The sequence below is a fragment of the Diuraphis noxia genome, unplaced genomic scaffold (genome assembly GCF_037042655.1).
Source record: "Diuraphis noxia isolate RWA-SAM2 unplaced genomic scaffold, SU_Dnox_SAM2 contig0001, whole genome shotgun sequence".
Classification (NCBI taxonomy): domain Eukaryota; kingdom Metazoa; phylum Arthropoda; class Insecta; order Hemiptera; family Aphididae; genus Diuraphis; species Diuraphis noxia.
In genome coordinates, this window is record NW_028301711.1 from 64,880,727 (window position 1) to 64,908,605 (window position 27,879).

The 27,879-nt window shown below is 27.0% G+C and overlaps 2 protein-coding genes across 5 annotated transcripts; one reads left to right on the plus strand and one right to left on the minus strand.

Annotated features, from left to right (window-relative positions):
* Window positions 1-7,018: 7,018 nt before the first annotated feature.
* On the minus strand, window positions 7,019-20,968 carry LOC149061295 (uncharacterized). Of its 2 annotated transcripts, none has more exons than XR_016189588.1 (5): window positions 20,698-20,943; window positions 17,417-17,547; window positions 17,229-17,342; window positions 7,525-8,112; window positions 7,019-7,324 (listed from the first exon to the last, which is right to left on the minus strand). XR_016189588.1 is itself a non-coding variant. In XM_089216704.1 (5 exons), the coding sequence occupies exons 4-5, from the start codon at window positions 11,032-11,034 to the stop codon at window positions 8,109-8,111; spliced, it is 390 nt and encodes a 129-aa protein (XP_089072830.1). In that variant the 5' UTR covers window positions 11,035-11,139; window positions 17,229-17,342; window positions 17,417-17,547; window positions 20,698-20,968; the 3' UTR covers window positions 7,888-8,108. The 2 variants fall into 2 exon arrangements, 1 of the variants encoding a protein (XP_089072830.1); XM_089216704.1 differs by lacking the exon at window positions 7,019-7,324 and adding an exon at window positions 10,649-11,139 and having other exon boundaries at window positions 7,888-8,112; window positions 20,698-20,968.
* LOC149061296 (sentrin-specific protease 1-like) lies at window positions 10,783-27,837 on the plus strand. Of its 3 annotated transcripts, none has more exons than XM_089216701.1 (4): window positions 11,609-11,748; window positions 23,498-23,566; window positions 23,633-23,701; window positions 26,690-27,837. In XM_089216701.1, the coding sequence occupies exons 3-4, from the start codon at window positions 23,692-23,694 to the stop codon at window positions 27,319-27,321; spliced, it is 642 nt and encodes a 213-aa protein (XP_089072827.1). In that variant the 5' UTR covers window positions 11,609-11,748; window positions 23,498-23,566; window positions 23,633-23,691; the 3' UTR covers window positions 27,322-27,837. The 3 variants fall into 3 exon arrangements, 2 of the variants coding, with proteins under 2 accessions (XP_089072827.1, XP_089072828.1); XM_089216702.1 differs by lacking the exon at window positions 11,609-11,748 and adding an exon at window positions 21,109-21,366 and having other exon boundaries at window positions 26,690-26,858; XR_016189582.1 differs by lacking the exons at window positions 23,498-23,566; window positions 23,633-23,701; window positions 26,690-27,837 and adding exons at window positions 10,783-10,925; window positions 14,413-14,875 and having other exon boundaries at window positions 11,585-11,748.
* Window positions 27,838-27,879: the final 42 nt, after the last annotated feature.

Genomic DNA, 27,879 nt, shown 5'->3' on the forward strand with positions numbered 1-27,879 from the left:
GTTTTCAAAAAAATCGAGAATGACAAAAAAAAAATGACAGAAAAACTGGAATTTTTACGAAAAACAAGTTTTCGACCAAATTGATTTTTTTATATGGTTGTAATTCAAAAACTAATCACGGTAAATACTTGAAATTTTCACCAAATGTTATATAATGTTAGTGATATCTATATACAGTTTAATTTTCAAGATTATAGATATCTACATATATATGGATTGTGGTCGTCATCACAATTAAAGATTAATTATAGTAACAATATACAATATACTAATATTTGGTATCTTAGTCCGTGGTTGTAATAAATGGGGAAATACACACTTAGATATGTACTATATTAAATCGTCGGTAGATTTAAAAATAAAAATAATAATAATACAATAATACGGGCAATTGGGGGGGGGAGGTGATTCAGCCCGTTAGCCCCTCCTTGCGTACGCCACTGGTCATTATAATGAAAAATGTTTTGAGCGTTTGAGTTTTAAATTTTTATGAAATTGCGTAATGATAACGATTTATCCTCAAACGAGTCAAACGAATTTAAATATTATTTGTTATACTTCAAAAATTATAAGTCGTAGATACTTGAAAATTTCACCAGATATTTAGAACGGAAATTGAAAAATTGAAAATTTGTTCAATAATTGTACCACAGATTATAACACATATATATTAGACGAGATGATTATATTGTGACTACGAAATGTTTTCATGGACATTAGAGAAGAATTTGTTTGAAAATTTAATACAAAGTGCCTCATAAGTTATTCTTATAATGATTAAAAAATTACAAGAATACATAGGCACAATTTTTTTTTATAATCGTTTATAGTTCAAATTTTTAAGAAATCTGTCGAAAATGCGAAAATTTGCAAGTAATTTTGAAGCTGAAAAATCATAAAAATTTTTGTGTTTAAAACTAGGGATTGAAAATACAACACTAAGTTTTCCATAAGTTTTCCTTCAAGTATCTATAGAGAAATCTCGAAGCGTCATTATAGGAAAAATTTGAGGAGCGTTTGAATTTTAAATTTTTATGAAATCGCGTAACGATAACGATTTTAAACATATGTTAGTATTCAAAAAGTATAAGTCGTAGATACGTGAAAATTTTATCAGTTATTTAGATTGGCATTTTCTTTACATGATTTAATTTTAAAAATATTTTGACTTTTTTTGAAATATTTATGGATAACTGAAATTTTCAATTTTTCTGAAATTTTTTTGGCCCTTTCAAAATACTTGAATACAATGTTCCTCATAAGTTACTCTTACAGTAATTAAAAAATTATAAAAATACGTAGGCATATTTTTTTTTATTAGCATTTGAAGTTCAAATATTGACTAAATACGCAAAAATTACGAAAATTCGCAAATTATTTTAAGCTAGAAATTTATACAAAATTTTCTTTTTAAATCAAAGATTTGAAAATTTTTAATATATCCTAGACTGACAAATCATCTCCGTTCAGAATCGTTTTTCGTATACAATGATACCTATCATTGCATTCAAATCTAACCTACCCTAGTCAGAGGTCAACCCCACCACTTAATGTACAGCAGAGCGACATCCACTAGCCCGCTTTTTTTTTTTTTGTCTTTCTCGATTTTTTTGAAAACTGTTGGAAAATGTTTACTTTTGACCTCTATCCAAGGAAATTCAATTTTACATCGGAAACCACCCTTAAAGTTTGAAATTGAAGCATTATTTCGATTAGTTATGCTGTACACAGACACAATAACAAACGACAAAAAAAACTACTGTTTTAGCAGTATTAAAAAAAGCGGGTAAGTCGTGGATGTCGCTCTGCTGTACAGGAGGTTACTGTAATGGATGGGATTAAATTTGAATGCAATGATAGGTATCATTGTATACGAAAAACGATTCTGAACGGAGATGATTTGTCAATCTAGGATATATTATATTTTAATATTGTCATATATTCTATTTTGAAACAAATTTTTGATTTTTTAATTAAGACGCATTTTGCATATGGCATGGTTAATCAATTAGTGTAGTTATCATGTAGTTATCATAATTCATAAAACATTATATTATCATAGATATACGAATACCTGGTTTGAGGATAAATCGTTATCGTTACGCGATTTCATAAAAATTTAAAACTCAAACGCTCAAAACATTGTTCCTATAATGACACTTCAAATTTTCTCTATAGCTATTTGAAGCAAAACTAATGGAAAACTTGGTGTTAAATTTTATAACCTTAGATATAAATACAAACAATATTATGAATTTTGAACTACAAAATAATTTGCAAATATTCATGGTTTTGACGAATTTTTGTCAATATTTGAAAATCAAATGCTAATAAAAATTTAATTTGAATTTCAGGTTGACATTTTTTTTGTGATAAAGATTGACAAATTTGTAAGGAATCTTGTATTAAATTTTCAAATCTTAGGTATAAAAAGAAAAACTTTTATGAATTTCGATCAAAGATAATTTGAACATTGCCGTAATTTTTATGTATTTAGTCAAAATTTGAACTTCAAACGCTAATAAAAAAATTTGTGACTATATATTTCTTTTATTTTTCAAATGCTATTGTAAAAATATTTTACGAGCCTTGTATTAAATATTCAAATCTTAGGTTTATTATTGACACTTCAAAAAAAATTTTTCAGAAAAATTGAAAATTTCAGTGGTCCAAAAATATTTCAAAAAAATTTGAAAATTAAACTGTATATAGATATCACTAACATTAAGATTTGGTGAAAATTTCAAGTATTTACAGTGATTAGTTTTTGAATTACAACCATATAAAAAAATCAATTTGGTCGAAAACTTTTTTCGTAAAAATTCCAGTTTTTCTGTCATTTTTTTTTTGTTATTCTCGATTTTTTTGAAAACTGTTGGACTGGATACTTTTGACCTCTATAATGCACCAAGGATCTTCAAATTTACATCGGAAACCACCCCCAAAGTTTGAAATCGAAGCATTATTTCGACTAGTTATGCTGTACACAGACACAAAAAAAAAAAAAAACACATCATTGTAAAATCAATACATTCATCACTTCGTTCAGAATTTAAAATGACAGAAAATCAGGAATTTTTATGCAAAACCAGTTTTCGACCAAATCGATTTTTTTTTATGGTTGTAATTCAAAAACTAATCACTGTAAATACTTTAAATTTTCACCAAATGTTTATGTTAGTGTTATCTATATCGAGTTTAATTTTAAAATTTTTTTGAAATATTTTTGGACCACTGAAATTTAGATTTTCTTCAAATAGCTATAGAGAAAATTTGAAGCGTCATTATAGGAAAAATGTTTTGAGCGTTTTAGTTTTAAATTTTTATGAAATCAGGTATATGTATATCTATGATAATATAAGGTATTATGAATTATGATAACTACATGCAATGTTTTTTCAAAAATTGATTGACCATGCCTTATTCAAAATGCGTTGAAAAATAATATTTGTTTCAAAATAGAATATATGATAATATTTAAATATAATATATCCTAGACTGATAAATCATCTCCGATCAGACTCGTTTTTCGAACACAACTATACCTATCAATGCATTCAAATCTAACCTACTCTAGTCAGAGGTGAGAGGTCCACCCCACCACCTAAAGTACGGCAGAGCCACATCCACTTACCCGCTTTTTTTAAAATTTTTTTTTTAGTTTAACAGTACTCAAGATATTGTAGCTACAGATCCAGTCACTATCTGCTTTGCTACTCAAATAATACAGATATTAAAGAGCGCATTTTTGCCGTCGTAAATAAGTAGAAGATTCAACGCAGGTAAAAGTTTATATGAACTATTAAAAACTAGTTTTCACAAATATAATATACATTTTAAAAACGTCATTGGTGAATCATTTGACGGTGCTTCTAACATGCGAGGAGAGTTTAACGGTTTGCAGACTTTATTAAGCAACAAAATGAAAACAGTATTTATGTTTGGTGCTATGCACATAAGGTATTTGTGATAGGTACCTGTGACAATTTAGCAGCCAAAAATTTATTTGGGTTCTTGAATCGCTGGAGTACTTTCTTTTCTGATTTTTATAAACGAATAGACATTTGGAAGAAAAATCAAGAAACTTTAGGTATTGGAGTAAAAAAACTTAGAAAGCTCCAAAAATTGGGGAAACTAGGTGGTGGTCCAGAGAAAAAGCTCTTAAATGGGTTTTTGGCGGAGAAGATTGTTTATACCAAACTATTGTTAGTGCCTTAGATTTTATTTGTTCATCGAAAAACTTTGATCAAAAATCCATAATATAAGTATATGGAGCAACTTCATTAAAAAATAAATTGTGTGAATTCCAAGTTATTTTAACAGCTCATTTATTTCTTAAAGATATTGATTCTGTTGGACATACATCAACATATTTGCACTCTAGTAATTTAGATCTTTTGGCTGGTTGGTTAATGGTAGAAAATACAATTGATGAAATTGGAAAAATAAATTTTGATACAATTGTCATTGAAGCATTGAATTATTGTAATTTGGCTTTTTTTCCATGGCTTTTTTTTCCTACATTCTATACATATTCAATAATACCTATCTATGATTTACGATTACTACTAATCATAATAATTAATAATAACAGTATAAACATTATTTTAAAATATCGATTAAATCATTGAACATTTATGGTATTACTAAATAGTTTCAATATGTCTAGCACTCTGATACATAGACGATAGACATATTATTAAATTATTGGTACTTTTATTTTTTATTTTAACACGATGTATTCTGCGCTATGGCATTATTTAAATTCAATATAACCCAATCAATTTTCGAATTTACTATTACTCATATTATTATAATATAATAGGTATCGACTGTTCCCCTAGTGCCGTCGTAAAGCAATAGGCAGTGGCGTATCTATGTATTTAAGCATAGAGGTGCACCTAATTTTCCGGGCCCCTTATAAAGTTTCAGTTGCTACTTGTTGATTAGGCCGATTAGGGGCTCAAGGGCTCTATTTATAAAACACAGCTAAAGGGCCCTGGTGCAATGCACCTCCTGCACACCCTCTAAGTACGCCACTGGCAATATCACGAAATCGTGTTCAGTTTAGAACAATTACTCAAGTAGGTAGATTCGTAGAAAAAAAATGTGCGTGTATGTATAATACTGCGCGTCGATCCATGAGCTGAGCTTGTCCGCTTGGCGAGTTTTGTTAATATTATATATATTGTAATTAATACATATCCATAATATATATGATGTATATATAACAACAACAATTAAAAACTCAACGCAGCAGATTTCGTAGAGATGCTGTATTATCTCCCAGTATTGATGATATTCTTGCTGTTTTCATGCCCAACTCAGTAATATTTTTGATAAAATGAGTGTATCAGCAAACAAATTTTTGTTATGCATGTTGAACTATAATTCTATTGGTTCCATGGATCATAAATTCAATCATATTTTTTATAGATGTGATACTGGGTAAATACATAACAAAATAAAATACCTAGGTACTTTGAAAACAAGCATTAATATATTCTTGTTTCAAGTGTATTGTGAATTTACTGTATATCAATAAATTCATTGTGAACACTTTAATTATAAAAAATTGTTTTATTTTTTTTTTTAGGAAATGTTTAAATCCCGTTAAAGTTGATATTGTGAATTTGAGTACAAAACCTTTCATTGAAGATGATAATCTTGGATATAAAACAAACATTAATTTAATCAACAACTTTAAAGCTTACACAGGCACTATAAATAGGGTATTTGGTATTGGGTAAGTCAATAACTGAATACAACTAAAATGGTGGTTATTTCCAGTACAAAATTCATTTAGTATTAAATTATTGAAAAAGTAATGTTATGAAGAACTTAGCTAAATCTGGTAAATTTGTACAATTTTTACTCATTATTAAAGAACAAATCTTAAATGTGCTAAGAAGGTTAAATATATTATTAGGCTCTATAAAACATTAAAACTTGCACTAAATTATTAATATCTTTTAAGAGGTCATCAATTATAATTGACAACTATTAAGCCTAAATACATTATTCTTGTTATTCTAATTTTTTGTTTTGTTTTTTTTTTTTAATTACAGTAAAATAAATTATTTTTAACATAATTATTTGTTATTTGTATTAAATTCTCTAAAAATTAAAAAATATAAACAATAAAAATGAAATTTATGTCTTCAGGACTTCCGACTGTATTAAATGTGCAGAATAAATATTAGGGGGCCTATTTTCATATTGATCGATGATATTAATTCAATTGTTATTTTTCGATTTATCTTATTTTCAAAAGCTAATCAAACATTCAAATTTTGTATATCTAATATCAAAATTATAACTGTATTTAGCTACACGCCTTATGTATTTAATGAATAATTAAATCTTCTACATTTAACATTAGTTGCATTTGAAATCTCCTAATTATGAAAATATAATATCATGGTAACTAACATTTTTTAAACACTTAATGCATTTGAAGCTTTCATTAAGAGGAAAACGCTTAACATAGACAAAACGCATTTACTCAGAATAATTTTTTCTATGTTTATAAGTATTTATTCTTAGAGTAAAATCAATCATTACAAAAAAGATGGAGAATAATATTTTTGAGGGAATGACATATAGATATTGATATTATATTTTATTGTTATTACAATTTGACCTTCAAAATAGACAAAAAAAATGTAATAAAATTAAATGATCATCAAATTGTTTTGAGACAATATTTAGACAAATCGATATGCCGTTCCCTCAAAAATATTATTCACTAACCTTTTTTGTAATAGGTGATTAGGTACTCTACGATTGCTTAAAAACATTGAAAAAATAATTCTGCGTAAATGCTTTTTGTCTATTCAACATATTTATAATTCAATCATAATTAAGAAATTGGTTTTTAATTTCATAGCTTAATTTTTTTTCTGTTTATCATTGTAAGGAATTGCTTCTTGACTGGTGGTTTTAAATTCTGTAGTACTCAGCGGCTACAACTCCATGTAAATATTTTATTTACTATTTCAGTTAAAAATTAATAATCACGAGTAGTATATAGTAATATATTTTAAAATTTTCAATACAGCTATTCTAACCAGCAAGTTAGGTACCTGTTTCAGGTAGGTAAAAGTACTAAAAATATTATATAAAATAATTTAAATATTGCCTTTACTGTAAATGTACTCTGTATATTTTACAGCTTCTAGATAAGTACAAAGTACCAATGTACAATAAATAAAAAAACAACAATTGTATTTAAATTCATAACCCACATCTTTATATCTCATTCCAACTGTCATTTATCAGACACAATTCTCTATGCCCTATGGTTGTAAGTTTAGATAATGTTCTGTTCAATAAGCACCGAATGCTAATTAAACTGGACAAGCATCAAGATTTCCAAGAAGATAAATCATATACCTACGACTTGTGCCTACCAATAGCGTAATTAGGAACCTAACCCACCAAATGTAAAACGTTAGCAGTAAATTAAAAATTTTGTAGGATCTATCACACTCATCCCCTCTAAATTACGCGGCTGACGCCTACCTCCAGCTCGATGCTTAGTAATAACGTTATTTTTTAAGTCGTAATGTCTTGGATGTAACTTCATTTGGAACGCCTAAGGTGGACACACTGCTGAGTGGTAGCGTTGGAGGTAACTGTAAAACACGGTCGGACATTTACCTCCACCGTGACGCAAAATAATTTTCCCTCCAGCGTTACGGTGTGTTGTGGCGACCTTAAAGCGGATTTACATCAGTGCTAATAAGTCTCAATCGTCGTCCATGAGCACAAATGCTCATGATAAATTAATTTGATTTTTTAGTGATGAACTGTATTCCTTTTTTTTTAAAAGAAGGAAATCCATTTTAGGTTTGTATTAAATTTTGAGGTAGATATTAACAGGACTTTTTAAAACAAAATAATTTACAATTTTATTATCGTGTTTTTGATGAGTATGTCAAGTTAGAACAGAAAAACTCAATTTTTTCGAAAACTAATTTTGCTTCAAAACTCCAGATTTTTCTTAATTTTCTTTCTTTGGTATCCTCGTTGTTGCTTTTGAAAATTACTGGGAATTTTCCATGTTGATTTTTGGAATTCTCCAACTTGATTCTAGTCCTTACCGCTTACCTGTAGAAAAAAATCACTGAAGTTTAAATTAGAAGCATTACATATTATATGACTACTTGGGCTATTACAAGAATAGTGCCCGTGTCCAATACTATCAATTTTCTCTTTGAATTAAAAACTAGAGTGTCCCTTCCTTTTTGGCTCACGGCACTTTTAGTCATTTTCTAAAAATCCGAGATATCCTATAGTCTACTTAGTTTTATTTAGCTGTGCATGAGTGATAAGTGCCATATAAGTATAAACAAAAGTAATAAGACGTATAGATGACAATAGACATATGTAGCATTAGCATATCCATAGTATATTGTATGAAACAAATTATTAGATTGAAAAATAACCATATATATTTTTAATTAAGAATATAGGTATTTAAAATAATTACACGGAACCCTGATTAAAGTTCGTGGTACTCTAGTTGGGTACGTCTGTCTTATACACATAAAGCGGAATTATAAATTTGTTCGCGTAATATTTGGAGCCTGATTTATAATTTTTTTATAAATTTGAAATCAACACCCATGGATGGTTATGTGCTACCACTATGTGTGTCAAACTATTGTTCATGATTTATAAATTACATTATTATTATTGATGTGCTTTCATTATTTAAAGTAGCATTACATTCCATGCCAGAAACATCTCTGACTAATTATATATTTATATGTTTAAGATATAATATTATTATTTATCATGTAGGTTCCTACATAGTTCTAGTCTTCTTACGATATAGTTAGTTACTTATCTATATAGAATAATTTTAATGTTCTTTTTTCACAAATTAAAACTAATAAATGATACACCACAACCACAAAATAGTTTCAAACTTCCTTAATGTCACATACGATATTTTATTTTGTGTTTTAAGTGCTATTTACAAGCATATTTTATATAAAAAGAAAATAAACTAAATTGTATTGAATAATGAATATGCTAACGAAAACAAACAGTACATTTCAGTTACTATATTGCCGATCGCACCGGTTATTCCGTTCGTTTCCAATAATTTAGTTATTTTTAAAATTGTATCAAATATTATAAATTATAACAATATCTATGCGATTTTAAATGCCTTAAATTACTGTAATCCTTAATAAAACAACAAATTCCTTCTAGCCCACGGTGATACATATATAGCTAGTTAGCATAGGCGTGCGCAGACTTCAATTTCCGGTAGAGCCTAGTAACAATTAATGCCCCAATACTTGGACAGTGCCCTTATATATATATATATATTTTTAAAACACATTAATTTATACTATAATTGTAAATTAAAAACTGAGTATATAAAATCAAGTTGTACGACGTACAATGTACGTGCACTCAACATTAATAAGTTAATTCTAGACATATTTTTTTAAAAATAAAATATTATGAAGAAAACACAATACCTAAAAATTAAAAAAAAAAACTTGGTTTAATGAACAAAAAATTGTACATACATAATATTATATATATTACAATGTGTTATTAGTTATTACATTCAATATTTTAAGAATTATAAATTAATTCTCCTATTTCCATTAATTTTGAATTTATCAATATTAATACTATAGATGTTAGTTTTTGTTCAGTAAACATTAATAATAAACTATTAAGTCGGCCTTGATGTATAGTACTCCTTAACTTATTTTTTACTATTGTTAATTTAGAAAATACCCGTTCACAGGAACAACTTGTAACTGGTATTACACTGAATAATTTCAGTAGAGTAAAAAATCCATTAAATGATTTTATGTAATTATTTGCTTTCATATATTCTAGCCATTCATGACTTGATTCATTATTAGTGTTACTATTCGGTTTACCATCGGTAGCGGGTAAATATTTTAAAAGCTTTATCTCAGATACTAACATCTCTTCGGGGGTATTAGCAAATGTTGATAAAATTGAAATAATTTTAGGTGTAAACTCTAGACGAATCATTCCTGCTACAGATTGAACTAATTTTACAGTTAACGAGTTAACTAAGCTAACCAACCAGCTAACTCGCTAGTCATAGACCATAGTACATATTACTTTGCACAGTGTTTTTGTTAAATGAATAAATCAATAAAATCGATTTAATGGTACACAAATATTTCTAATTTTATTTTACTATTACGACAAATAAAATCGTCAAGTTGTAAAGATCTACTCGAACATTTTATCATAATTAAATATTTATATATACCTACATACGTTTGAAATTATGTTATTATATGCCCCTTAAAACATTCCGGTCGAGCCTATGCTAGTTAGTCTTGTTAAATATTTGAGCAAGTGTTAAAATAATTTTGTTCTGCGTTGAATATTTTTTTATTTTTTATTTTTTTTTAATACCTAATTTTATTTCTGAAGTAGGTACTAGAAAGGTATACCTTTAGGTATACCTAACCTAACCTTATAGGGACACTTTTGACGATGTTCTCGTTCAATTATTTGCTGATCAATCGTCGAGAAAACTCTGTGAACGCAGCAAACTACTGCAGATTGTCGACGGTATATCAATACATCGTGTATTACAATATTGTACAACCTCCACTCGTACTACGTTTACCTCCATAGGGTTGTTCCGATGCGTTTCACTCGTAACGTTCGATACAAACGGAACGTCACTCGTCGACCAATGGGAAGCTCCGAATCAGCATGCCACACTGTCGGACTGAGGCCAGTGCCGCTGCGACGTCCGAGGACCAGTTGTTTACACATTACTGACGCCATTTCGATTCCCGTCAGCGCTGTAAACACGTCGTCCGTGAACGGTAATCGGAATTTTTTTATATTTGTGACCCACTCGCCTTGAGAACAGCAGTCTGACGATCGCCTATTTTTTGGTACGTAAGTATAAACAACGGCACTGGATGATGTAACTCTCACGGTCGTACGACGTTCATTTGTCGTTGTTATGTTCATCAATTTATCATTGTCGGTCCGCACCAACATGGACGCTGCGTCCGCGTCCGAGTCGTTAGGGGTGGTCAGCGTCACCGCTCGTTTTAACGAATCGGCTTGAAACGTCCGTAAATCTCCGTATTAACCGCGTTCAATCTGAAAAACACCATATTTTCATGATTTTTATACATCTGAGAACATGGCGTGTACCTCTTGCCCGACCGACGATTGTTATGACGTATGTCGTGCTATAAGTTCCTACGCCAAAAGTGCGGCCGGCATACGCCATCGTCTGAAACGCGTTCAATCCAATGTCCATGTTGACGATAACGTTTTGTCCGAAAGTATTATAGCTTTGCGCTATACGTTTCGGCAGTGTCGATTAAAATATTTTTCGAGACAACCCCCGCCACCCCATCGAGACACGAGTTCCTGAGAAATGTTTTTTTGTACGTGCGATGTGACGCCGACCAAAATGCTAGTTGTCCGAGTAGACTTCTGTGGCATCGACTTCGGCAATGACGATGAATTATTATTTGAATACCTAATATTTGCCATGAAAAGGTTGAACATATTTCTAATGATTTTCTCTCGGTTCTAGATTCGGTGCATCAGAAATCTGTTTGCAATTCATCAGTGTCGATTGGCTTCCAGACATAAATTGAATCTTGCATCCATCCATACCAACAGTTCTTGTCTACTGTAGTTAAACAGTAAGAACTACTTTGTAGGTTGTGTGGAGAGAATTTAGGTGCAAATTGGAAGGTAAGCGGCCAAGTATTCTAAAAAAATATGCGCTTCAAAAACAATTTTATCTATTGATTTGCAAAAATGATTTCTTCAGGTCTTGAAAGACCTGAAATATATACCATACTTTGTCTCATATACCTAAGAGTAAGATTGTTATGTTAAAATGAATTGGTTTTAATCAGACATTTAAAACATGTTACAAACTCATATTTAATTCAAAACTTTGTACTTATAAAACATTAAAAACAATATTTTTTTTTATTAATATGTTTTATGCGTTAAAAATTATATTTTAATTAAAAAAATTCACAAATGTATACATTATTTTAGTGTATATAATTATTATTAAAAAGTAGTAAAATTTAAATAAAACTCATAAAAATTGTTTATTATGTGACAACTATAAATAAGTATTGTGAATTTAAAACGAAACACTGAAAGCTGTGTTTTTGCTTATCATGTTATCACTGTTCTGATCTTGTTACTGGTTACTAACATTCATACCTAAAGTAAATCATAAGATTACGATTTTTATCAGTTGACTGTAACATGCTGGACAATTGGTGATATTATGATATTAGTGATGACATCGCAGCGACAAAAATCAAGAAAAGTAGTTAACTTTTAAAATTTGATGCTACATATCTATATTCATTTTTTATTTAAATACTTTTTATAATAATAATACCTTATATCATTTTTAAAAAATATACAAACATGTTAAAAAGTTAATGTTATGTAAGTTCTCATTCTTTAACTTGACTTTTTTTATTTTTTTGTTTTCATAATCTTAATTATTTTTTTTTTAATTAAAAGTTTTTATCTATATTAATAAACATAATTATTAAATTTAATTACAAAAACAAAAATTACAAGATGAACGCAATTATAGAAAAATTTCACTGGTATTATTCAGAAAATATGTACAAAAGTAGTACTTACATACATATTAACATTTAGTCTTTAATTCGAGGCTATATATACTATATAGGTATATATATATATTTTAAATAAATTATTATCATTTTTATTTTTAATCAAATCAAAATTACTTAAATATATAATAAGAATTTGATGATGCATTAATATTGCATTAAAATTAAATTTTTTTTTCAACCATATATAACTGGCTATTTAAATATTGAAAAAATAAAAATAACTTAAACTGATAAGTCAATTATAAGTTTCCATATTGTTGTATTTTGGTATACAGCATTACGCAGACGTTTCCTTAAAAGGATTAACTAAATTTTTATATGTTACAATATTTTAAGGTTATACAAATCATTATCACATAATCATATTCAAATCACTACACATATAACTTGAGTTTAAAAAAAATAGGATAACTTTTTTGCTATGAATAGGTGATGCATCATTATATGAATTTGTAAAATTACATAACATAAGTTTTAAATATAATTAAAATTAAAAATATATTTTATGCATTGTATGAACAAACTAGGGTTCAAAATTATTTTGAATGTGCTCAACCTTGTTTGACTTTAAATAGTAGAGATACTGAAACATTAAATCAGATTCTTTTTCTGATGATTGAGATCCATTATACTTAGGATTTAATTGTTTTTCAAAAAATCTGGTGTAACAGCCTTGACAGTCTTATCTTCATTAAGTTTTCTATCCCAATTTTTGATAAAAAATCTAAAAATTCTTTCCGGACATCAATAGCAACATTCAAAATGCAAGAATCTTTTTATTTAATCTAATGAGGTTAATTTTTTTTTTTTTTTTTTTTTGACTTGTCTTCAGCAATTCTTTTCATTTCTTTATATTTATTATTTTTATGATTATTATTAGTAGAGTCAATAGCTGCAGGGTTAAACTGCACTTGCAGCACTAAACTTAAAATATGCTAATTTCCTTTATAGTGTAGACAATCAGAGAAGTGTTTCAACGCAAATCAGATAATAAGAATAATATTTTTACAATATATGTTAGGCTTTTATTTTATAATTATTTCTAAAATATTTGTTAAATATTTCACTTTTTTCTATTATCTTCCATATAGTGTATTAGTTTATTTTTATAAGTTTAAGATTTTTCACTGCACTCATATCTAATAATATCGCTGTATGTGTAAGCTTTAAAAAAATATGTATGCACTTATACGTTTAAAATATTAATATAATCTTAGAATAAGTTCAAAATATGTATCCATACAATAAACTTTGTGAACAGTCGGTTTATCTGAAATATTATGTACTATACACATTTGGGTGTTAGAAACTAAATATTTATACAAAATATATGCAATATTATAGATTTTAAGTTATTTGTAACTAAATCTTAGTTGGTTGATAGATTTTATGAATTCGGGATGCTTAATATGATTAAATAGTATGTTAGTTTTATAATTAAATGCTCTGATGTCTGTAAATCAAACATTTTTTGTATGTTTTATGAAATTATTTGATATTTGTGGCATACCTATTCTTTTATTATTGCAATGGAAACACTCAATCTTATTTTGTAGACGTAATTTGTCGGATAACAAAATGAAAACGTTGATTTAATATTTGTGTTAATATTAATAATACGGTTAACTCTAAAAGTGTCATTATTTTATAAATCTACAAAGTAAACACTATTTAATTTAAATATTTTTAATACTGTATGTATACATTATACTATTACATATAACCTTAAAAATTTTTTTAGTAGAATTAACGGCGGCGAATTGCATACAATACAATACGAGATCGTACATCAAGAGTCGCCCCCATCATTATTGTCCCGTTTTTATAATTTAAGTATCAGATGCAAATCATAGCATCTTAAATTAAGTTATTTAATGTGTAAAAATCATATATTTTTAAGTTTATATTAAGTTTGTATTCTGGATGCAGTGTCTTACAGTAGCCCCCCACTCCTATCTAAAAGATGTACTATGAGTATGTGACCTATTGCTATGTCATAGATAAATTAGGTGATCAGCGCTACTGGTATAAACTATGAAAACTTGACATTTACAATGAAGTAAAATTCATATATAATTACTTATACATAAATTCTTAACTATATTATAAATCTAGCTTATAAATATTTATATTTATTATATTTATTATATGTCTGATTTTGGTGCTAAAATTAAACAACATTCAGTTTTTATTAATTTATATAACAGACAATTTATTAATTAGGTGTTATAAATTACAGTACTTTTATAATTAAAGACTACATTTTTCCTTTGCATCTGCTGTTTAACATAGAAAGACCATTCTTATAATATAATATGGGTTATGTTTTATAAATATTATGATAAAATCTATAACAATATCGACATTATTAAGATTATATGAGGGATAATAAGTGAACATTATTTTGGTATTTATGCTAGTCATTCATATTAAAGCCTAATTAATTTATCTTAAAGCATCTGAGATGTAATGTTCAACATTTTGTCTCCAAAAAAAAAAAAATGTTCCCTATATTGATAAAAAAATTTCATACATTAATTTTAAGTTCCAAGTACCCACAAATGATTTTTTAAATAACCTAAAACAAAATAACTTTAATCCTTAAGATTTTAATTTCTTGCAAATTTATCTCAATGTCTAAAAAATTAAAATACTGTTTATACATAAAGATTATATTTAAGGTTTTTTTGTTACAGTATTTGCTGATTATGAGAAACCTTGTATGAAATTTTGTAATCTTAGCTATAAAAATTTAATATTTTATAAATTTTGAACAGCAAAATTACATTCAACTTTTAGTGACAATATTTAACCCGTCATTGGTATCGTTATGCAACGTCCCGCCATTGGTATCAAGTGAGCGCCGCGCTCACCTCGTTTTTTAATCATTATTCATGAAATAATCAAAATTGAAAATTGAAACCAACACCAAATTATTTATGTTCTTATTTTTTTTTATTAAAAATATGCAATTTTTCTAAATTATAAATATTTTAGCCTAAAAAAATTAAAAACTACAATACGTTAAGACGTTTCTCATAAACATAGGTCTTTCGATAAATATTTTTTTAAATCATGTTTTATCATTTTTTATACATAATATTATAATAATACAATAATTATTATTCATTGTTCATTTTAAAAAAAAAATATTACGTTGATACTAATGGGTGAGTATAACTTTCACATTATGGATAATGCCACAGAATAAATTATAATGCTAACATTGCAAACGCTGATATCTTATCAAGAAATATTTATAAAATTATAATATTTACAAAAGTATATTTGGACACACATTGATTGAAGGTTGAAATAGTAATAAATGAATCAAGTAAACAATAAAAAAAATGGTTTTTAAAATACTAACGAGGTGAGCGCTGCGCTCACCACGATACCAATGACGGGTTAAATTTGAAAGGATTAAAAACAATTATTCCCATGTATCTTTTATAGTTTTACTCTTAGAAACAAAATTTATAAGGAATTTTGTATTAAAATTATAAACATTATCCGATCCATGAAAAAATAAATATATTGATTAGAATAAAACTAAAAAAAAAAAATTGAAAATATTTCGATGAGATAAGAAATTTTGAAAATTGTATATTGTATATGAAATGATAAAATATAACTCTTGGTGAAATTGTCAACTATTTATAATTACAATTCATAGTAAACATAAAATAATAATTAATTACAAAATAAGAGAACTTGTTATTTTACCTGTGAGTTTGTCTTAAAATGTGTGAATTGTAAAAAAAAATTTTGTTTTTAAGAGGACTCCACACTCTCACGTTGTCAAGTGTGTAGCATAGCAAATGCTATGGGCTTTTTAATATATTTTAATTTTAATGTGAGTTATGAGTTTTTGATATATACAAACGATTTACAATTTTAATAACTCGTTTTAAATTTAAAATATAATAAAAAGCCCATGAGATGCCCTAGATAATAAACTTGCTTTTAATTTTTATAACAGATCAATTCACTTGAAATTATAAACTAAAAATGTCCTTTGTTAACAAAAAAAAATGTAAGCAGCTGTTCTGATAATTAAAAATTTACATTACAAAAAATAATGGGGTGAAGACGACGCTCAGTCAATACCAATGGTGAGAAGTTTGCAGTGATCCATGACGGGTTCACAATTTTCAGACATTTTTTTTTCTACATTTTAGGAGGAAAAAGTCGTTTAAAGTATTTGTTATTGTTTGCTATTCAGTTACATCTAATTTTAGATTAAATATTTTCTATACTTGAAAAATTTTAAGTGTTACTCTGAAAAGTACCAACAAAATCCAATTTTCTGTCTAGAAACCACCCTCAAAGTTGAAAACATTATGTAGGTATTAATCATACACACAAACCCATCATATTTGTAAAACCAATACACTAATCTTAGAATGAACCCTTCACTTAGAACATACAAATTATTTTATTAATTTGAGACCACAAATACATTTTGCACACTGGCCTCAGATTTAATTTTACCTCAGTGATATTATTATTTAATTCTACTGCTAAATACTATATTTGTATAATTGGTTCACTTACCACATGTTTTAAAAATCCATTTCCTATTTGGAGTAACTTAATCAATGCACTCCAAATATATCATTCTGTGACTTGTGTTTGTTGATTGACTGTTGAAGGGAACTTTTTGTTCGACTATACAGAATTCAAATTTCATGAATTAATTTATTAGATTAAAATTGGTAAAAATTATGTTAAAATAGTAAAACCTCTAGTCGAAATGCCGATTTGGGCAATACTGTGTCAGCTCGAACACTGATGACGTGGCATAACACTTTTGTAACTTAAAGCTGATTGGTGCGCGATCACGTTTCCATCACGATCTCTCATCAGCTTATTCCTAGGATCAGTGACACAATCATTTAAGTTGCCTTATCACAGATTTATAACAAATAATTTATACATAATATATTATTAAATTTAAACAACCACGAGTCATCAAAAGGACATGGGCAATACAAAGATATTAGAAAGTTTACGAAATAAACGCCAATTATAACCACTGGAGGCGCTAGAAGTCCGCCGACCATTTTATTTTAAATCTGTTCATTCTATTCTCTATTATAATATATAATTTCTTTGTCCGTGGTTAAAACCATAGTGTGGTTACTGGTTAATAAGAATTACTAGCACTCGAGTGGTAAATTTTCTAAACTAATTATTTTTTCTTCATAGTTTCATACCGCACTGTATAATGTATGATATCAATTATTATTGATGTTTGAATTTGATATAGTAATTTGTCTAATGTGAAAATTTTAAATTCTAAAGTAATAATGTTATTTACAAACAGTTCATTTTTTTCTTATAATATTAATTAACTTGCTACAAGTTTTTACAGCTGTTTTTGCCTTATAATTTTTTTCTTTTTCGATTAATAATATATGTATTATTGCCTAAAGCGCATTACAATATACGTGGAGAGAAAATTTCAGAAATCATTTCTAATTGTTTTATTGTGATATAAATAATTATATTTTTACCAACCCTCTGTTCGATATGTATCCGTTTAGCTATTGGTTCTTATTTATCCTTTTTTCTTATTTTTATAATATAATTATGGTCATTTGATAATTATCATTATTGTATTGTTTACCTGATAAATGATGTATATTGATAGCACATTAAAAATAATCAAATTTAGATAATACAATATAACAATAATATATTGATTTTTTTTGTAAAACATTAGACAACAAACATATTTGATTGTATCATCTTTATTTAAGAAAGTGACATGTAAGGCTCCAGGCTTCAATTTTTATTTCCTCTAACCATTATAAATGTTTTTTTTTATTAACGACTTAATAAAAACCCGTACATATACTAAAAAATTAAATTTCTAATTTTAAATCGACATTTTAAATTTTATTAATTTGTCATTGATTTAATAAAATTTGTACATTATTGTATATTGTATATTCATTATGATTTATCTATTGTAGCCAAAGCTGAGCAAGTTAGATGTTTTTTTCAATTAAATTTTAAAATATAAATTTAAGTTTAAAATAAACTTAACAAATACCAACTATTAACTTAACATTAATCCATTAGATATTATGTTAATTAAATATCCGTTGATAATATTTTAATTAGTTAAGTAAGTGATAATCACTTAGATACTGAAGCCATAGATACTGAAATCATTCTTTAACATAAAAAAAAATCTATGTTTTTAAATGATAAAAATATAATCCAAAATCCTATTACAACTGTCTAACTTAGTAATTAAATTTTAAATATTAAACCAACTTGTTCATTCAATAGGCGGGAATATCAAACACAATTAAGCACTCATTTAAAATAATTATTGTACATATTATTGACCAATTGCAAATAGGCCATAATGATGCAGGGTTTCTAAAATCCTATTTCTCGCCTGTGTTATACAAAGACAAAAAATAACCGTGTCAGATCCCACTCTTTGTGCAAATAGGGTTTTCTCATTTGGATACTTTTTGAGAATTACTGATTATTGATTCAATAACATAATAATATGTATTGAGCAATTCTTAATTTCGATTTTATTTGATAAACCACTCGACTCTTGCGTAATGGTCATAAATAATTCGTGCATATTGTGAGTAATAAATTATTTTTTCAAGTGCACGTTTTTGAATTTTCTTAAGAATATTTTAAAACATATTTTTAGACAATATTTAATGAGTGAAATATATCGCGAGTCCGCGACTATAATGGCCAATAATACAGAACAGTATACATTAACATTTGATACTTGATCAGATAAATAAAATCGAACGGGTGTACCAACCTGACGTTACACACTTGTTTACTCCAGTTATGGTCAGCAGATCACGTTTAGTTCTGTTAGAGTGAATTGGCCTCTTATAATATTTAAAAATTAGATTATTATCTATGCAATGGTAACCGAGTTATTATGAGTATCTTAAGATAAACAAACAATTAGAGTTTTAAAAAACTTACAACTCACTCTAAAATGTAAGTAAAATAAAAAGCAAATGGCATTGACCAGACAATTATCTTACCTTTAAATTTTATAAGAGGAAAATTCACTTTAATTTTTTAAACCAACGGAGTTCAACAGCAATTGTCGTTGTGACGTTGTAACAAAATTTCCTTGAGTCCCTTCAATCTGGCCATAGTCAACCGTCTCGGCTAATTTACAATGTAATTTCCCTGCTTATAATAATGTGTCGCCAAGGAAAAAACTGTTTGGAAACCTCTGCATTAGATTATAATTCATATAAATATCATCGATTTCTAGACACCAAAAAGTAGTCAGTCGTTTGATATATTCTTGACACACGTTGGTGGGGATGACCGACCATTTTTTTTTTAAATTGTGGATTTATGAGAATTTTAAAATATTAATATTCTAAATACGCATAACTCATTTAAAAATTAGAATATCGTAAAAAACAGATCGAGAGAACACAGATATTCTATTTCCGTCATGTATTAATTGTGTCGCATTGGCAAATGGTTACAAATGGTAGCCATAAGCTAGAGTAGAACTGTAGTCATAGACATGACACTAATCATAACACCCGGAGAGGATGGGTCATACTATGCTTGAGTCAAAGAGGTTGTACTAAAATAGAGTAATAGTAACAACTAACAATTGTTGTAAAATTGAAATATTATAATGCGCATTTGAAGTGTATGTTGCACACTAAGATCTTCGTGTTTTAATCGGGATTTTCTATGAAAAAAATGGTAAAATAGATTAGGTACTATATGTATCTGTTCAATATTAAGCGTTCGATAAATTACACATGTGGTACACGATATTATACTGATCAGTATCTGACTCAGACTTTGGAATTATTCGGTACAGCTTCGTTTAAATTTCCTACATTGCGTTTTTTATTTAAATTTTGAAACATGTATTCTAACGTTAAGTAGTATGCAGATGAAGAAAAAAATGAGGAAGTTATTATTTTATATTTTTATGGATTCTAACCTTTCCAAATTTCAAATTTTTCACGCACAAGCACAGCAAACTTACCGAAGTTCTCTTCTTGAAAATGTTCCTCATAAGTGTTCGTGTGTTTGCATAGGTCTAGACTCCAAATATTTTCTTCATTATTCTTTGAACAAATGTAATGTCTTTTGCTATTATATTTCTAAAGTTACTGTTACTTTATCATGAATTACATTAATTTTAAATAAATCACAAAAGAAGAAATAAAGAAACTGTTAATTAAAAAACCTACCACCCAGTTACGAGTTTGTTGTGGTCAATGACCCGATAACGCAGTATACGGTTGCAACGATACTTATCAAAAAATTACATAAAACAAAAGTATGATCGGCCGTCGCGTCGCTAACCGAGTCAGATAGCTCAACGATAACCCCCACTTTTGCAATTTTTCATTTTTACGCATGCGCACAAACGCTCTTGTTCAGTGGTTTCCAAGAAGGCGAATTTATTTTGATCTTTCAATAAATTTTCATGAGAAATAGATACATGCAGACAATCAATAACTAGTCGTTCCGTGTAAATTCAAAACATTTGTTATAATCAGCATATTTACCTATTATTTATAAATTTAAACCCTTATCACTTGATGTTTATATAAGCTACACTTAGGAATTGACGAGAGAAAATTACATTGCTCACTTGAAGAATTTTTCGACATCTTAAGTGCATAGCAATGGTAGAGAATCCATACAAGTATGCATACGCGCAACCGAAAAATCTATAAGCATATCCTAACTTTCAAAACTTTAATTTCCCCAACATTTTTTCTTAATGATATAAGTGTAAATAAAAGATTTAAAATTACCGGATATAAGTGGGATGTTACTAGATATTTTTCTCTAGAAGAAAAAAAGATGTAAAAAAGTTACTATAAAATTGTTACAATATTATTTTCAAAAATAATAATGATAACAGTTATAATAATAATATAATAATTTTATAATTACAAATTATTACCTGTATGTAGTGTTGTGTCTAATATGTATTATTTGTTTTTGAATATCTATCATACTACTGCGCAAACATATTTAGTAGAAATGTAGCATGCTACCACTTTGTTGGTAATTTAATAAAAAAATTTTTGTATTTATTGTTGATCAGCCGAATTGTGGGAAAAAAATCCCCCGATAGATAATAATTATCAAACAATAATCATTAAACGTAGGCACCTATTCGCAGTAAAAACATATAATAATATAATTGTTTGTAGTTTTTTGAAATTTTCAACAAATGTTTATATGATGTTTTCTATGTATGAATGCATGATAACATTTTCAAAATATTTTAAATATTTCAGAGCTATTTATAAATCAAACGTCATGATTATGACTTTATATATTAGACAAAAAACTGTTGACATTTTTATATGTAATTATAACGGAAAACAAAAATAATTAATACCAACAATTACAAACATTTTCTAAAACTGCAAAAAATTTTCAATTTCTATACCTAAGTATTGCAAATTTAAAACAAGGTTTCTCATAAGTGTTTGAAAAAAAATTTAAAATACTCTATGGGACATAGGTACTAGGTACTCGGTATTTTTTATAGATACTTTAAGTTAAAATTATAAGGATAAAAAATATTTAAAAATATAATTTTTTAATAAAAACTATAAACTTTGTTTTTCTAACAACTATATTAATTTATTGAATGATATAATATAATAATATAGTATAATATAATATAATATACGTATTTGTAATTAAATATTAATAATGCGGTAATTATAGATACCAATTATCGTTTAAAAAATATTTGTGAATGAGGTTGTGAGTAATATTTTAGTCTGTGGATTTTTTTTCCGATTACCGATTAGCGTTACTATTATAGCAATACATAAAACTACGAAAATCGATTAGAAAAAAATTTGTATCCACTACCAGCCTAAAAAAATTATCATATTAAAAATTTAAAATACGTGTTGCAATAATCGCAACTAAGGTAAATTTGTAAACGCGTATCTAATTTTTCTTTTAAAAAATATTTCCTATTTCTCTGAGATTCGGACTTCAGGTTATATCTTTATTATATTCTATGATTTCTGGGACAATTTCTAAAGTTGCAGTTACTTTATCGGATGACGATTTACGATTTACGATTTACAATACATTTATTATAATCTAACACCTGTATCAATAATCACCTCCAGGCTTGACCATCGACAAGTAAAAGTTAATGAAAATAAGTTAAAAATAATGCATTATTAATACATCAAGGAACATTATAATCATTATATAGTATAATAGGTAGTTAACAGGTAGTTATTGAAATATTTTTTAACAACGGTTAATTAGTTAGTTATTTTTCTATCTGAGTGCCGCATTTACAGGAGCTTCACTTAATCAATTTAATATCCTATTTATTTATTATTTTTCATTTTCCTAACATTAACATGAATACATGATGAGGCAATTTTTTCAACGCTGTTCATCGTAGAAAATAAAAACTGATAATGAAAACAGATTTTTATTATTAGGTGCTATCTGACCAAACCGAAGGAAAATCGGTTGCCGTCTGAGGCTACCCCTTATATTATAATAAGAGACAGAGTGTGGTTATTGCAATTTAATAGTGGTTAAACGATAAAATAATATTTTTATAGTTAAAACAGAATAACTTAATTTTGTGTCAATTTAATCATAAAATATATTTAAATTTTTATGAAAAATCTACGATCTTATAATTTTTAAATTTTTTGGTTATAGTATGGTCTATTTATAATGATCCTTGTATTGAATTCTCTAGCATTTTAACTTAACGGAAAAAAATATATTTATATTTATAAAAAAATAAACTGAGTTATAAAAATTGTTCACAGAAAATTTGATGCTTGGTTACAACAGTCAGAACAATTTCACACATTGTGGTTCATTACTGGAATAAAATTGTAAGTTATTTGTAATAATTTCTTTTTTTCATGTATTATAAAACTTTTGACTGATTTTTTTTTTAGGTCGCTGCTGTTGTATAGTCAAACTTACTTACTCCAATCCTTAATTTCTACGAATTATCATGTCTCAAGGTATAATTAGTTTTATTTTTATTTAATTATAATTTGTTTGGAGGTATAAGTTATTTTAGTCCATGTGGATTCTCTTCTAGTCGAAATTCACAAATTCCCTATCCTTTTTTAATCTATTAAAATTTAAAATAGACAAATGAACAATGCCCATCTGACACGATGACTGCCATTATTTCGATAAAATAGGACATTTGGCTATTAAAAATTGTGTAAATTAAGTTTGAAATTTTGTGGGCTCTAAAAACATAAATAATTTAAGTTTATGTATTATCTAATAAAATACAATAAAACTTCGGTAAGACAAAAACCCTGATAATACAAACAATTTCTTTGGTGCCGATTCAAATACAAAACAAATGTGAGCCCCTCTTCGAGTCAGAAATTCCGTTTAGACAGAAATATTGGACGGTCCTAAGTGATTCCATCTTGGCGTGGTTTTACTGTAATATGGATATAATAAATAACACGAAATTTAAAATTAATTAAAAATACATGTAAAATGGAGTGAGACTTAGGCTACTTAGGGTGTATTTAGACAAAAATGTTTTTAATCATTTTTATTCAATCTTTCTGAATACTGATGAATTGAATAGTATAAATACAAATTAATTAAAAAAAAAAAATGTAGAATGTAGCATTGATAAGTTAAAAAAATTGGTGAATTGTGTGTAACATTGGACATCATTGATTTATAGTGCTTAATAATAAATAAAAATTGTATTTACTTCTTATGTTATAATATAATATTAATAAACTTTTTAATTCCAAATCTTAACTAAATATTGAGGACGATAAACAAAATTTTTATTTTATTATTTTTATATATAGAATTTGTTTATTTTTGTTATTAAAATATTTTTAATGAAGTTTTACAAAAGATATTTTTGTTTAACATAAATTAACTGTTTTGACACCACATGGACATTTGTTTTTTTCGTCTTACAAACATACATCATACCAGATTTTACATTCACTATAGAATGTGTTTACTCTATAATTTTAAATATAAGAATATTAATTATATTATCTTTGAGCATCTTGGAGGATTTATTTAATATTATTTTTAAGTAAGTCATGATCGTTTTAAAATCTACAAACAAAACCATAAACAGTTTAATAATGGTAATAACTTACTTAAAGTTAAAAATATCAATAAAATACACCTAGATGCCTTAGTTAATATTCTTGTCATTTTCTGGTACATTTTTAATTATAGTAGATAATGATCAATGATTAAAATAAATTTAAACATAAATGTTATAGATTTTATAAGATTTAATTTTTCTTGAAAATACTATACCATGTTTATTTGAATTTGTATATTTACAAATATTATAATATATCTTTTCTTTTTCATATCTATATTGTTTAATACAGTTTTTATTGGAGTCCAAAAATTTGAAATAATAAATAATTTATGTCCAGAGTACAAGTTTTTGTCAAATCCTCATATTTTTGTTATACTTATATGAAAAAAAAAATTGTAAGGTACGCTAACAGTCTAGTTGTTTGGCTTTCACAGTCCAGATTTTGACCGTGGTCCACTAATTTCCAACTGTTGTTCTAAAGTTATTTGATTTTTAATATTTCACATTATAAAAATATAAATATTCCAAAACTTAATTTAGTCCACCAAAAATCTAATTGGTAACCTCTTAGCTAGGACATCTATAAATAAATATAAAATTACTTGTGCTGAGTGATTCATAATCGCCTATCCAGCTCTGCTGAAGGTATCAGTATGAAGTTTAGACAGCAGTTTTGTTGTTTTAGTATATAGGCTCTCACTAAGAAAGTTTTTTTTAAATTCGAACTCTGCCAGGTTTAAAAAGGTTATAATAATATAAAGAAGAAAAAATGTTTGTTTGAATGATTTAACCTCTTGATCTATCTAACTGACTTTAAAAATTTTTTACCATCAGAAAGCTATACAGTCCCATGAATTTACAGACTATATTTTATCTTGATAATTGGCCCTTAAATTTTTTATTGCAAATTTGGGATTTTTATATATTTAATAATTAATATAATAATAATAATATTAAATATATTTTTGTTTATTATATGGTTGCTATTGGTTATACAATTTATAAATGCATGGACAAATAATTATTAATAATGTTATAAGGTTACAATTAAAAATTGTATCACCTTTACAAAGCTAAAAATGCGATAAAATATTATGATTGAATATATAATTTTAGTCCTGTATTTTATATGATTGTGTTAATTACCTTAAATGGATATTAAGATAGGGAAAATCCTCGGGAATTTGTCATGGTAAATTTTGAACATGACTATGCTTGATGTTAAACGACAAATTAAACACCAATTTTGAATCATATAGAGCTGGTATTTTTAACGGGCAACTAAGTACATGGAGATCAGCTAGTTAAGCATATAATATAAAAACATTATGTTTCATTAAGCTATAGGTGAGAAAAAATTACAGTCCAAAATTTGAAACTATGTTGTTACATTTTAATGTTACTGGCAAATGATGTAATATTGTTATAAGTTAGAAATGTCAGTTGTAACCAAGTTACTTAACTATGAAACATGTAACTGATTATTAAGTACCTATTGTTTAGGGGTCTGTTTAGTAAGCAGTTAGGAGTACTTTTATATAGGAAAACTCAAATTTCCTTTTGGTAACGTTTGGTCAGTTCTCAATGTATAGAAATCATTCTAAAGCGTATAAAACAGATCTTTTACATAACAGTTATCTGCACATTTTGTCCTCATGTTTTTATTATCTTAAAGCTGGGACTTGGTTTATTGAGTAAAAGTCACTACATGGCATAATCTTCATTCTCATGTTTGTTTAGTACTTGAATAAAAAATCAGAAATTAGTCTGATCTCACAAGAGTTATAAATATTACCTAGGTACCTTATTTTTATGTTATTACTTACTGCCATTAGTTTTAACAAATATAAAATTAAAAAAACTCTATTGTTTACCTAACAAATATATTTTATGATTTTAGTGATTCTTGAGAGGCAGTTTTATCTCACTGATGAAGTTATTAATCGTTACCTAAAACTGATAATGAGGAGGAATCCGGAAGTCTATGCGTTCGATACTTTTTTTTTCAACAAATACTGTACAGCAGGTTTTAACGGTGTGAAAACTTGGACAAAAAAAGTCAATATATTCAACAAATCTAAACTGCTAATACCCATTAACATTGTTGGTAATAAGGGGCGATTTCGCCACTGGGCACTCATTTATGTCAATATGGAAACAGAACAAATTTTCTATTACGACAGCCTAAAGGATGTGATAAAACCAGCTACCTTTATGGATAAAATATTGAAGTACTTAAAAGAAGAACATTTGCATAAATTGAATTCAACGCTTCCAAACGAAACTGGATGGAAACGTTTGTCGGTCGAATGTCCAGGTCAAGATAATGGAAAGGATTGTGGTGTGTTTTTGTGTGTCTTCGCCGAATATTTGACTAGAGGCGCAGTATTTAACTTTACTCAGGACCACATGATGTCGTTCAGGCAGCTGATTTTGCATGAACTAACCATCCAAAGACTTATCGATGTGAATGTTGCCTCATTTGACATTGATATGTTTATTCAAAATGCTATTCATGGTCAAAATAATTAAAATTAAAAATTAATTTTAAGTAGTATATTTATTTGTAAATAATAAAATATTAGTGTTAGTTATTTTAATTATGCTTAAGGAAAATTGTGTAAATAATAATTGTTATAGTAATAAGTAATGTGATTAGTAATATAGTTATAGTAATTAGTAATATAGTATAATAATATTTGTAATAAGAAAAACTGTAAAATAAAAAAAAATGGACTGATATTAATTATAATTTATACTAGTATACATGTATTTACTTTATTATTAAAGTACCATAAAAAAAAAAAAAAAAATGAACTTAAACTTCAATTGATATATAATTAATTAGTATAACTAACAGTTGTACTAAAATTTGTTATATGTTGATTTGCTGAGGCGATAGAGCCTAAGAGAGGTAGATGCGTGACGTCACTAGATCACACGATGCGGCGGCTGTCAATACATTTAAACCTGAATCGCCGACGTGGTTTAGGTTATTTATTTATAATTTTTGTTATATCAAATAAAAATTAAAAATTATGAAAATTATCATAAGCTTTTGGGTTATCTTTATTGTGTACGTAATTAATT

Coding starts and splice junctions, on each gene's coding strand:
- LOC149061295 (XM_089216704.1), bottom strand. CDS start 11,034: ATGTTGGTGCGGACCGACAATGATAAATTGATGAACATAACAACGACA.